Raw genomic sequence first — 13,494 nt, forward strand, 5'->3', positions numbered from 1 at the left:
GTGAAAACGCATCTTCTTTGGGCGGTGTATAATCAAACCGAAGAAACAGTCATTACATGGTCTCCTTTGCTTGAGTTGTAATCAAAATGTACCTTTGTTCCTTCAAAAAGTAATTTATGATTGAAGACGTGTTGATTCAGTCTTAAAATGGACATCAGAGGCCTATCAGAGGCCGATTGAGCCTTGACTCTGCTTCATTTTTAAACTTGAAAGTATCGAAAACTTTTCGCTTTACAAAGTAAAAATAGATTAAAACCAAACTTTATTAATAAATATTGGATTCCATAGTTAGTTTACATTATTATGTACATTTTTGAAGTGCTGTATTGTTTAATTCCATGGTTGGAAAATAATTGACTCGCCTTAATCAAACTCTGTATGTACACCCCAGGGATAAAAGATATATAATTAGACTCCAGTTCGATCCCGGACTTCAGTATTCAGTCGGTGTACTTTTACTAAGTAATAATATAAATAACAAAGTCTTGGGAACGTTCTCTCCTCTCCTCTCCTCTCCTTCCCATCTCTCCTTCCCCGTGCCCACATCCAATCTACACCCCCAACAACTATCACCAATCTACACCCACACCAACTATCACCAATCTACACCCACACCAACTATCACCAATCTACACCCACACACCAACTATCATCAATCCACACCCACACACCAACTATCACCAATCTACACCCACACACCAACTATCACCAATCTACACCCACACCAACTATCACCAATCTACACCCACACCAACTATCACCAATCTACACCCACACACCAACTATCACCAATCTACACCCACACACCAAGTATAACCAATCTACACCCACACACCAAGTATAACCAATCTACACCCACACACCAAGTATCACCAATCTACACCCACATCAACTATCACCAATCTACACCCACACACCAACTATCACCAATCTACACCCACATCAACTATCACCAATCTACACCCACACACCAAGTATAACCAATCTACACCCACACACCAAGTATCACCAATCTACACCCACATCAACTATCACCAATCTACACCCACACACCAACTATCACCAATCTACACCCACACACCAACTATCATCAATCTACACCCACACACCAACTATCACCAATCTACACCCACACCAACTATCACCAATCTACACCCACACCAACTATCACCAATCTACACCCACACACCAAGTATCAACAATCTACAGCCACACACCAAGTATCACCAATCTACACCCACACACCAACTATCACCAATCTACACCCACACACCAACTATCACCAATCTACACCCACACACCAACTATCATCAATCTACACCCACACACCAACTATCACCAATCTACACCCACACCAACTATCACCAATCTACACCCACACCAACTATGACCAATCTACACCCACACACCAACTATTACCAATCTACACCCACACACCAACTATCACCAATCTACATCAACACACCAACTATCACCAATCTACACCCACACCAACTATGACCAATCTACACCCACACACCAACTCTCACCAATCTACACCCACACCAACTATCACCAATCTACACCCACACACCAACTATCACCAATCTACACCCACACACCAACTATCACCAATCTACACCCACACACCAACTATCACCAATCTACACCCACACACCAACTATCACCAATCTACACCCACACACCAACTATCACCAATCTACACCCACACACCAACTATCATCAATGTACACCCACACTAAATGTAGGCAATGTACCAGTGATGTTCGACTTGTACACGAACGAGAGAAAGCAAAGTCAAATAACATGTAAAAAGATAAGAGATTTGAATACGTTATATTATTTGTTCAACTTTGGTGTGAAACCTGCGAGACCAAACACGCCCACTTGTCTCCTGACTTCCACATGGAGATCCTCTACCCTCCAGCTGTTCACTGCTTTCCGAATTTGTATCCCATTTGTCAAGTAGTCCATAGGTGAAGACCATCACCTTTTGACCCAAAAGACATTTTCAGCCTGTGCCTGATATAGCTATCCTGTACCCTGCTGACGAACTGTTTGAGTGGCATTGGGGGGCGGGGGGGCGGAGGGGTGGGGGGGGGGGTGGTGGAAGGGGAGATGGAGGGAGCCCTGGCTTCAAATACCAAACATTTCAACTTATTGTGTCTTAAAATCCAAAGTTGTAGAAATGACAGCTATATTATTTATTTGAATGACTTGTTTGCCCACGCAAAGATAAATTTATAAAAGGTGCGACTGTCTACACAACAACAGTCGATCAACAACACACAACTAGACAGGGGTAGGGGCATGGACAATTCCTCCCTCTAATCTAGTGGTTCTCAACTGGTGGTCCATGGTGAATTTTTTTTTTCGGTGGTCGACAGGAACATTGGAACATTTCGGTGGTCCACAGGAACATTGGAACATTTCGGTGGTCCACAGGAACATCGGAACATTTCGGTGGTCCACAGGAACATCGGAACATTTCGGTGGTCCACAGGAACATCGGAACATTTCGGTGGTCCACAGGAACATCGGAACATTTCGGTGGTCCACAGGAACATCGGAACATTTCGGTGGTCCACAGGAACATTGGAACATTTCGGTGGTCCACAGGAACATTGGAACATTTCGGTGGTCCACAGGAACATCGGAACATTTCGGTGGTCGACAGGAACATTGGAACATTTCGGTGGTCCACAGGAACATCGGAACATTTCGGTGGTCCACAGGAACATCGGAACATTTCGGTGGTCCACAGGAACATTGGAACATTTCGGTGGTCCACAGGAACATTGGAACATTTCGGTGGTCCACAGGAACATTGGAACATTTCGGTGGTCCACAGGAACATCGGAACATTTCGGTGGTCCACAGGAACATCGGAACATTTCGGTGGTCCACAGGAACATCGGAACATTTCGGTGGTCCACAGGAACATCGGAACATTTCGGTGGTCCACAGGAACATCGGAACATTTCGGTGGTCCACAGGAACATCGGAACATTTCGGTGGTCCACAGGAACATTGGAACATTTCGGTGGTCCACAGGAACATCGGAACATTTCGGTGGTCCACAGGAACATCGGAACATTTCGGTGGTCCACAGGAACATCGGAACATTTCGGTGGTCCACAGGAACATTGGAACATTTCGGTGGTCCACAGGAACATCGGAACATTTCGGTGGTCGACAGGAACATTGGAACATTTCGGTGGTCCACAGGAACATCGGAACATTTCGGTGGTCCACAGGAACATTGGAACATTTCGGTGGTCCACAGGAACATCGGAACATTTCGGTGGTCCACAGGAACATCGGAACATTTCGGTGGTCCACAGGAACATTGGAACATTTCGGTGGTCCACAGGAACATTGGAACATTTCGGTGGTCCACAGGAACATTGTCCAACGTCACACAGTATGAGAAATCAATTTCAAACCAAATGTTTGTTGTCGACTCTTTTTATCATGTCTCAAAAACAAATTTTGGTCCACGAATTTTCCACATTTGTGGTCCACGAAAATATTTTGATTGGCCTCGTGGTCCGTGGACTAAAACGAGTTGAGAACCGCTGCTCTAAAGGATAAATGAATTGCTATGACGTACGTAAGTGAACAATTACATGTTTCAAATGATTAATATTATATAATTTAAATTAATCAATATTCTATTAAATTAATTATTAATTATTAATATAATATAATAATTACATAATTATTCATAATTATATCAAATAATTCAAATTATGCCATGAAGGAACCTTGTTTGAAGTTTCTGTATCCAAAAAGACTGTGGTGACTGTGGTGACTGCGGTGTGTCATTGATTTGCAATTGATTTGATGGCGGAGATTTGAATATCGTCTATTGAGTGATCTGGTAGATTAAAATATATTGTGTAAGGCAGAGATTTTCCCTGATTGGTGTGAAAATTTCTAATCTCTGACCATGTGTTATTGAAGAGTGTTTCCTCAGTGGGGTGTGAAGCACTACGGATTCTGGTTAAAGCAGCTAAACCGAGCAGCTAAACTGAGCAGGGTCAGCTAAACCGAGCAGCTAAACCGAGCAGCTAAACCGAGCAGAGTCAGCTAAACTGAGCAGCTAAACCGAGCAGCTAAACTGAGCAGGGTCAGCTAAACTGAGCAGCTAAACCGAGCAGCTAAACTGAGCAGGGTCAGCTAAACCGAGCAGCTAAACCGAGCAGCTAAACTGAGCAGCTAAACTGAGCAGCTAAACCGAGCAGCTAAACCGAGCAGAGTCAGCTAAACTGAGCAGCTAAACCGAGCAGCTAAACTGAGCAGGGTCAGCTAAACCGAGCAGCTAAACCGAGCAGCTAAACTGAGCAGGGTCAGCTAAACTGAGCAGCTAAACCGAGCAGCTAAACTGAGCAGCTAAACTGAGCAGGGTCAGCTAAACCGAGCAGCTAAACCAAGCAGCTAAACTGAGCAGGGTCAGCTAAACCGAGCAGCTAAACTGAGCAGCTAAACTGAGCAGGGTCAGCTAAACCGAGCAGCTAAACCGAGCAGAGTCAGCTAAACCGAGCAGCTAAACCGAGCAGAGTCAGCTAAACCGAGCAACTAAACCGAGCAGGGTCAGCTAAACTGAGCAGCTAAACTGAGCAGGGTCAGCTAAACCGAGCAGCTAAACTGAGCAGCTAAACCGAGCAGCTAAACTGAGCAGGGTCAGCTAAACCGAGCAGCTAAACTGAGCAGCTAAACTGAGCAGGGTCAGCTAAACCGAGCAGAGTCAGCTAAACCGAGCAGCTAAACCGAGCAGAGTCAGCTAAACCGACCAGCTAAACTGAGCAGCTAAACTGAGCAGCTAAACTGAGCAGGGTCAGCTAAACCGAGCAGCTAAACTGAGCAGGGGCAGCTAAACTGAGCAGCTAAACCGAGCAGAGTCAGCTAAACCAAGCAGCTAAACCGAGCAGAGTCAGCTAAACCGAGCAGCTAAACCGAGCAGCTAAACTGAGCAGGGTCAGCTAAACCGAGCAGCCAAACTGAGCAGCGAAACCGAGCAGCTAAACTGAGCAGGGTCAGCTAAACCGAGCAGCTAAACTGAGCAGCTAAACTGAGCAGGGTCAGCTAAACCGAGCAGCTAAACCGAGCAGAGTCAGCTAAACCGAGCAGCTAAACCGAGCAGAGTCAGCTAAACCGAGCAGCTAAACCGAGCAGCGAAACTGAGCAGGGTCAGCTAAACCGAGCAGCTAAACTGAGCAGCTAAACTGAGCAGCTAAACTGAGCAGGGTCAGCTAAACTGAGCAGCTAAACCGAGCAGCTAAACTGAGCAGCTAAACTGAGCAGGGTCAGCTAAACCGAGCAGCTAAACCAAGCAGCTAAACTGAGCAGGGTCAGCTAAACCGAGCAGCTAAACTGAGCAGCTAAACTGAGCAGGGTCAGCTAAACCGAGCAGCTAAACCGAGCAGAGTCAGCTAAACCGAGCAGCTAAACCGAGCAGAGTCAGCTAAACCGAGCAACTAAACCGAGCAGCTAAACTGAGCAGGGTCAGCTAAACCGAGCAGCTAAACTGAGCAGCTAAACTGAGCAGGGTCAGCTAAACCGAGCAGCTAAACTGAGCAGCTAAACCGAGCAGCTAAACTGAGCAGGGTCAGCTAAACTGAGCAGCTAAACTGAGCAGCTAAACTGAGCAGCTAAACTGAGCAGGGTCAGCTAAACCGAGCAGCTAAACCGAGCAGAGTCAGCTAAACCGAGCAGAGTCAGCTAAACCGAGCAGCTAAACTGAGCAGCTAAACTGAGCAGGGTCAGCTAAACCGAGCAGCTAAACTGAGCAGCTAAACTGAGCAGCTAAACTGAGCAGGGTCAGCTAAACCGAGCAGCTAAACCGAGCAGAGTCAGCTAAACCAAGCAGCTAAACCGAGCAGAGTCAGCTAAACCGAGCAGCTAAACCGAGCAGCTAAACTGAGCAGCTAAACTGAGCAGGGTCAGCTAAACCGAGCAGCTAAACTGAGCAGCTAAACCGAGCAGCTAAACTGAGCAGGGTCAGCTAAACCGAGCAGCTAAAGTGAGCAGCTAAACTGAGCAGGGTCAGTTAAACCGAGCAGCTAAACCGAGCAGAGTCAGCTAAACTGAGCAGCTAAACCGAGCAGAGTAAGCTAAACCGAGCAGCTAAACCGAGCAGCTAAACTGAGCAGGGTCAGCTAAACCGAGCAGCTAAACTGAGCAGCTAAACTGAGCAGCTAAACTGAGCAGGGTCAGCTAAACCGAGCAGAGTCAGCTAAACCGAGCAGCTAAACCGAGCAGAGTCAGCTAAACCGAGCAGCTAAACCGAGCAGCTAAACTGAGCAGGGTCAGCTGAGCAGGGTCAGCTAAACCAAGCAGCTAAACCGAGCAGAGTCATCTAAACCGAGCAGCTAAACCGAGCAGAGTCAGCTAAACCGAGCAGCTAAACCGAGCAGGGTCAGCTAAACCGAGCAGCTAAACCGAGAAGGGTCAGCTAAACCAAGCAGCTAAACTGAGCAGGGTCAGCTAAACCGAGCAGCTAAACCGAGCAGAGTCAGCTAAACCGAGCAGCTAAACTGAGCAGAGTCAGCTAAACCGAGCAGCTAAACCGAGCAGCTAAACCGAGCAGGGTCAGCTAAACCAAACCGAGCAGTTAAACCGAGCAGGGTCAGCTAAACCTAGCAGCTAAACCGAGCAGCTAAACCGAGCAGGGTCAGCTAAACCGAGCAGGGTCAGCTAAACCGAGCAGGAGCAGCTAAACCGAGCAGGAGCAGCTAAACCGAGCAGGAGCAGCTAAACCGAGCAGCTGCAGCTAAACCGAGCAGGATCAGTTTATGCTGTTTTATCTTCCTTGTTTTGCTTCCTTTACTCAAGATTTTTGTAGAGCCAAGACTCGTGTAGGTGTACTTGTCATTTCTTCCCACGGGCCTCTCACGTTGGTCTAATAGCGCTGAGTTCTTTGCGTGTGTCTTGTGTGTTTATTAATCATCAAGTTTGTGGGACTGTTGCACCTGCTGTTCAGAAAACTAATTAATTAATTTTCCCATTCTACGTTATTTGTCCAACTGCTGTGTCCGCACCACGACACGCCCACTGAGATACAAAGCCATTCGTGTCCTCCAAGTCTAATGCACATCCGTACAACATTGCGTCTCACTGAGTGCAGACTGTGGATGATTTGGGAATTTTTTTTCAACTTAAAGCCATTAAGAGTAAGTTAACCACTGAGGTAAGTGAACTATGGTTAACATTTTGAGCATTTACCCTTTGTCAGAGCAAAAGAGGGGAATGTGGGTTGATGTATGGTTTGTTTGTAGTTATAGGAATGTGTCTTGTGTGTTTTTTGTCATGCATATATAGATCATGTATGAGGCTGCCCCCTACTGACACGTTTATACCTGTGCAGGCTTTCTTTGGAGAGTATCAAGGAAGAGGGAAGGTGCCTGTCCCAGAGGGTAGTTGCCTTGCAGGGCAGTATAACTGCCGATGTGGATCTTCAACGTAGTATCGGCTCTTTTTTTGAGGTGAGTACTTCAAAGCAAAAGGCGCTGTGAATAACACGAGGTATATTATACCTGTCAATGGTGTTCGATCAATTACTGAAGAGGTGTATGTGCCAGATTTAGTGTGAACTTTAATTTTATCATGCTGAACAATGTATGAATGATAGTGGATAAACATGATTGTAAAATATCTGAATAATGTGATTGGGGGAAGATTGGGGACAGGGGAGGTGGTCAAGGAGGAATAAAGGAATAAAGGAGTCGAGGAGTCATATGTCGTGCTTGTGACACCATCTGGCATCGCAACTTGCTCTCCAAACTCTCTGCCTATAAGCAAACCTAGGCCAACTCCACACGTGGCTCACTGACTTCCTCTACTCTCGTAGCCAACATGTAGCACCCAACGGAATCCTTTAATCTCCTCTCCCTGTCAAGGATGGCGTGCCCCAGGGCAGTGGTCTGGGCCCAGTCCTATTCCTGATCTTCATCGATAATCTCCCTGACTCTCTGGAAAATCCCCTTTATCTAAGATTCTGACTCCAGCCTCTGCCGTGACATCCCTCATCCTTCAGACAGGGAGACTACAAAGTCTTCTCACTATCAGCCATGATCCTTCTTTGGCAAACCACATTTCAAAGTTGGCCCTCAAAGCCAGCTGCCGAATGGGCATTCTCCGCCGTACAAAATCCTTCCTTGGCACACCTGAACTTATGTCCACCGACTAGGCCTTCATCCGCAGCTTCATGGAGCACTGCTCTTCCCTCTTGGCTGGCTCGCCTGCCTCACATCTTACTCATATTGACGCTGTGGAAACCAAGACCTTCAAGATTATTGAAACCTCCCATGTTGAAGCTGAGTGCATGGGTCTTTCACTTTGCTCATCACAAACAGATCAGTGGTCTTTCAATCTTACACCACCTCCTTTCTGGTCTTGCACCCTCTGCTCTTTCCGTGCTCGGTGTCCCTCAGGTTTATGCAGGTTGCACGCGGCCCATCAACAACCTCTTCTGATGAAAATCCCAAAATCCAGGATCACTCACTGCCGACCTCCACTCATTTGTTCCTCTTTTTTTTCTCCACCTGTGGAACCAACTTCCACATCTATAACATAACAGGAGTTTGTCTCCGTGTGCCTGCGTACGACCGTGCGTGCATCCGTCCGTCAACAAAGAGGGGATGTATACGCCATATGTATGCTCGCCATCAATTCTGGTCGCCATCTTTTTATCAATGAGCTGCTAGGCAACCTGCAAACAGCATGATATCGTTGAGTAAAGTTCGCATAGATGGGCCGGTTTCAATTTACAAATTTACAAAAACTCTTCCTCTTTCATCTTCTTAATTTATAACACTCGTGAGTCTCATTCAATCCGGATTCTCATATCGATTAGATTCACAAATCGCTTGCTGTTATTAACACGTGTTCTTTCAACATTTCCATTTTATTCATACTAGGGCATGCCCGTACTATATCTATATCTAAAATTATATCCCCCCCCCTCTATTTACATGAAATGGTTTGGTCCAAAGCGAACGGCTTCCGGAGTTTGGTAAAGAAATCGCCATCGCGTGCACAAACGCGCAGGAAAGCGAATGAATCGCAAATTCGTTTTTATTAGTTGTAAAACATAGTTTAACGCCAACATAGTTTGCAAACGTGAAATAAATGAATACGCTCTCAAATGTGCCATCCGAGGCAGAGTGTGTCCGCCACGTTCGGCACACGCGATCGTTCGCTGCTCTCTGATTGGTTGAATCGTTTTTTGGACATAGCTCGGTAAGTAATTGTCCGATTAATATGAAACCTTGAAAAGGCACATCCTCGGGTCCCCAGCAATATACCTGGCAAGTTAAAAGTATATCGGACCCGTGGTTGTCGAGAAACAGCGGTCACAGACAAACAAACAAACGTACAGACAGACAGACAGAGATTACTGGAATTATAGATAGATAACAGTAATATAATACAACAAAGAATCACATTTAATCAAAATCATCTGTCCATAACGTTTCGAGATTTCACAGATAAACAGACAGACAGTCAAACATAGAGATAGATGAACATACAGACAGACAGACAGGGGTTCAAACATAACCTCCATCCACCTTTGGTGGTGGAGGTAATAACCGCCTGCTTCGCATTCACAAATCCGAGCTCTTTCTATGGGTTTTTCCATCACCCTCGTCTAAACTTCTGGTGATAAATAGTTGATTTCTTGGACAATGTTGTTTTTTAGCTCCAACAGAGTGGATGGATTGTTTACATACGTACGTTCTTTGAGACAGCTCCACAAAAAGTAGCCTGGGGGCGGCGATAAGTCAGGGGAACCTGTTACAAAAACTCCCCGAAATTCTCTCTGAGTTGAAATTATTGAACAATTGTTTTTGAAATAAAATTCAACAATTGCTGCACGTTGCCGAGGTGTATGCCGGCTCATTATATTGATGAAAACATTATACCATCTATTTATTATGGAAGCAAAAATGGTAGAATTTCCTGTTGCCCTCTGCGCTGCATTCTCCATACGTGAGGGGTGGCGGACTGATGCGACACGGTGTTTCACGTAGGTGAGGACGCACGTGACCTCAACAATTCCTCTCACGTGCACACGTAAATCTATCTCCATCTACAGTATAAGATAGGTATACCTGTCAGCGAAGCGACCGGTCTTACCTTGTAGTTCTCTTCAACTTCACTCTTCCCTCCAGGTCTTCAAGACAGTTGTTCACCACCATCCCACTTTCTTTTTTTTCTTTTTTTTTTATACCGAATCGAGGCTCATGAAAGAGCTAACATTTATTTCACAAACAAATCAACCGGACAAACAAAATATATAAAAAGAGGGAGCGGAAGACAAGATGGGGAGAGAAGGGGAAGCACACAAACACAACATTTGAGAGCAGGGACATGTGTGGGAGGGAGAGGGCTTGGGGGGAGGAGGTGTGGGAAGGGGGGGGGGGGGGTAGGAGAAGTATAAAACACAAGGACACCAAGGACTTCCATGACAGAAGTTCGTATTTCAAAAAAGTGGATTTGGGGTGAATTTAGCGGGGGTAGAAAAGATCAAGGTTTTGGATGGGGGAAGATAAGAGATGGTGGGGAACAGCTGTTTTAAAGACCTGGAGGGAGGATTGGGATTGAAGAGAGTGAGGGAGTTTGTTCCAGAGGCGGGAGAAAAGAGGAATTAAGGAGTGAAGGTGAGCAGAGAGTCTTGATTTTGGCAGTTTGACCATAAGACGGTTGCAGGCAGATCTTGTGCGACCTGTAGGAATATTTGGGGGACAGAGCCCAGAGAGAGCTGGGCGGGGGGGGGGGAGGGCAAGGCCAGAGAGGAGTCTGTAGAAGACGGAAAGACCACCAACCTGCCTGCGGTGAGTGAATGAAAGGCCCTTGGAGTTAGCTTCATCGCGGAAGATTCCAATGATTCTGAACGCTTTGGTTTCAACAGCGTGAAGACGAGCTAGGTGTGAGGCAGGAGCACCAGCCCAGAGGGGAGAGCAGTATTCCATTGAGCTGCGGATGAAAACCTTGTATGTGGAGAGGAGCTCAGGTGTGCCAAGGAAGGACTTCGCACGACGGAAGATGCCCAGTCGGCGACTGGCTTTGGAGGCCAGATTTGAAATGTGGTTTTCCCAGGAAAGATCATGGCAGATAGTGAGACCCAAAAGCTTGAGTGACAGAACTTCTTGGAGAGGATTATTCAGAAAGTGGATGGGAGGGTTGTCCAGTCGGTCTTTTCGGAGAGACATCGTAAGAGTGTGAGATTTGTCAGGATTGAAAGACATGTTCCACTTGTTTGCCCAGTTTGTGGATTTTGTCCAGGTCTGCAGAGAGTGAGGAGGCTGCAGACTGCCAATCTGAGGGATGAGGAATGGAGCGACAGAGAGTAGAGTCATCAGCAAAGAGATAGAGAGGATTTTCAAGCGAGTCAGAGAGATCATTGATGAAGACCAGAAAAAGCACAGGGCCCAGAACACTGCCTTGGGGAACTCCAGCCTGAACGGGAAGAGGAGATGAGAGAAACCCATTCAGGGCCACACGTTGACTATGACTAGAGAGGAAGTCCGCCAGCCATGCGTGGAGATTTCCATGGATACCAAAGGAGGAGAGTTTGGTGAGCAGAGCTGGGTGCCAGACCGTATCGAAGGCACGTGATATGTCAAGGGAGACAGCTCTAATTTCCTGTTTGGCATTGAGGACCTCCATCCATTGTTGAGAAAGCAGAAGCAGCATGTCCAGAGTAGAGTGACCAGGTCTGAAACCAAATTGATGATCAGAGATCAAGCCATTCGAGAAGAGGAAAGATTTCATATCTGAAGCAATGATGGATTCCATGACTTTGCTGATAATTGGGAGAAGGCTGATTGGTCTGTAGTTGCTTGGATCTGTTTTTGCACCTTTTTTGTGCAAAGCGGTGATGTTGGCTGATTTCCAAGCAGATGGCAGATGACCTTGAGCAAAAGAGAGGGTGAAGAGAACAGAGAGAGGGAGTGAAAGAGCAGAAGAACAGGATTTTAGGACCCGAGGGCTGATGCCATCAGGTCCAGTTGCAGAATCAGAGTCGAGGGTTGACAGAAACTTTTCCACCTTGTCAGGAGGAAAGGACACAGAGTCCAGGAGCAGCTGGGTACGACTGGGTACAGTTGGTACAGAGATGGATGGGTTTGGGACACAAGATTTAGAGGCAAACATAGAGTTGATGCATTCAGCTTTTTCACGTGCGGAGTCCGCCGTGTAGCCGTTTGAGGTGAGGGAGGGGATGGAGGGGGAACAAACACCAGAAACAGGTTTGACCAGATGCCACCAGGATTTGGAAGAGGGAGACAGATAAGAGAGTTCGGTCTTGAGAACGGAGAGATATTGTTTCCTGGCTCTCCTGAGGGTGGACAAACATTTGCTTCGGGCTTTGTGAAAGGAAATGAGATTTCCTTCCGTTGGATTTGCTTTCCAGGAGACGAAAGCAAGTTGTTTCTGGGCAACAGCCTCACCACAAGATTCCGTGTACCATAGACGGGAGGAAGGGTATGACAACTGAAGACGAGATGGGATAAATCTGTGCATGAGAGAGAGCAATTTACTTTGGAAGAATTCCCAGGATGAGTTGATGTCAGAGGCGGTAGAGATGGGAGACCAGACCAGATGATTGATGGCTGCTTGAAGACCATGCCAGTTGGCCTGAGTGAAATGCCAGACTCATCAATGCTGAGGAGGCTCTCTGAGAATGGTCAGAGAGATGTCCACTTTAACAAGCACATGACCAGATGAGCCAATTGGAGCAGAAGAAGAGCAGCAGACATTTTCAGGGAAGTTAGTCATAACCAAGTCCAGAAGAGAAGATGCTCCGTTGACTGAGATCCGGGTCGGGAAATTGACAGTTTGTGTCAGTCCCAGTGAGTCGCAGAAGACCTTTGCTGAAGAGCCATGGCTTGTGAGAGAGGTACCCACACCCAGCCAACTGGCATGGTGACAATTGAAATCGCCAAATATGAGGAAGAGAGAGTTGGGATGGGTAGAGAGAAGTTGGTCCATATTATCAGACAGCGAGATGTAGATGGAGTCATCACTGTTTGGTGGACGGTACAACACACATATGAACAAAAGGTGGGAGCGAAGGGGAAGCCGTAGCCAAAGGTATTCCTGGGGGTGAGGTGGAGAGAGGGCAGTGCAGGGCGAGTGAGGAAGAGAGTTTTTTTTATAAAGATAGCAACCCCACCTCCAGGACGAGGCCCAGGTCCATCATACCAGAGGAGGGAGTAACCTGGGAGAGATACCAAGGAATCAGAGACATCATGAAGGAGGAAAGTTTCTGTTAAGCAGATCACGTCTGGTTTGTCAGAAGCAACCTGTATGGAGAGATCAGTCAAGTTTGAGCGAAGGCCCCGGATGTTTGAGGTCCATACCGTTAATGAAGAGGAAGAGGGAGCATCAGATTCAGAACAGGGGGGGGGGAGGGGTAGGGTAAGATGTGGAAGAGGAGGAAGAGGTAGGGCGAGCTGTTAAAGGTGTGTCAGAGATTTCAGAATACCT

At 46.7% G+C, this 13,494-nt stretch overlaps 1 protein-coding gene across 2 annotated transcripts in view; it reads left to right on the forward strand.

Annotated features, from left to right (window-relative positions):
- FHDC1 (FH2 domain containing 1) overlaps positions 1 to 13,494 on the forward strand; it is a 260,755-nt gene that overhangs the window by 232,724 nt on the left and 14,537 nt on the right. For both annotated transcript variants that reach the window (XM_078777022.1, XM_068114426.2), the window contains one exon: positions 7,370 to 7,487. In XM_078777022.1, the coding sequence (XP_078633148.1) occupies positions 7,370 to 7,487 (118 nt within the window). The remainder of the gene's footprint in view (positions 1 to 7,369; positions 7,488 to 13,494) is intronic.

The sequence above is a fragment of the Myxine glutinosa genome, chromosome 4 (genome assembly GCF_964187855.1).
Source record: "Myxine glutinosa chromosome 4, kmMyxGlut1.1, whole genome shotgun sequence".
NCBI classification, from domain to species: domain Eukaryota; kingdom Metazoa; phylum Chordata; class Myxini; order Myxiniformes; family Myxinidae; genus Myxine; species Myxine glutinosa.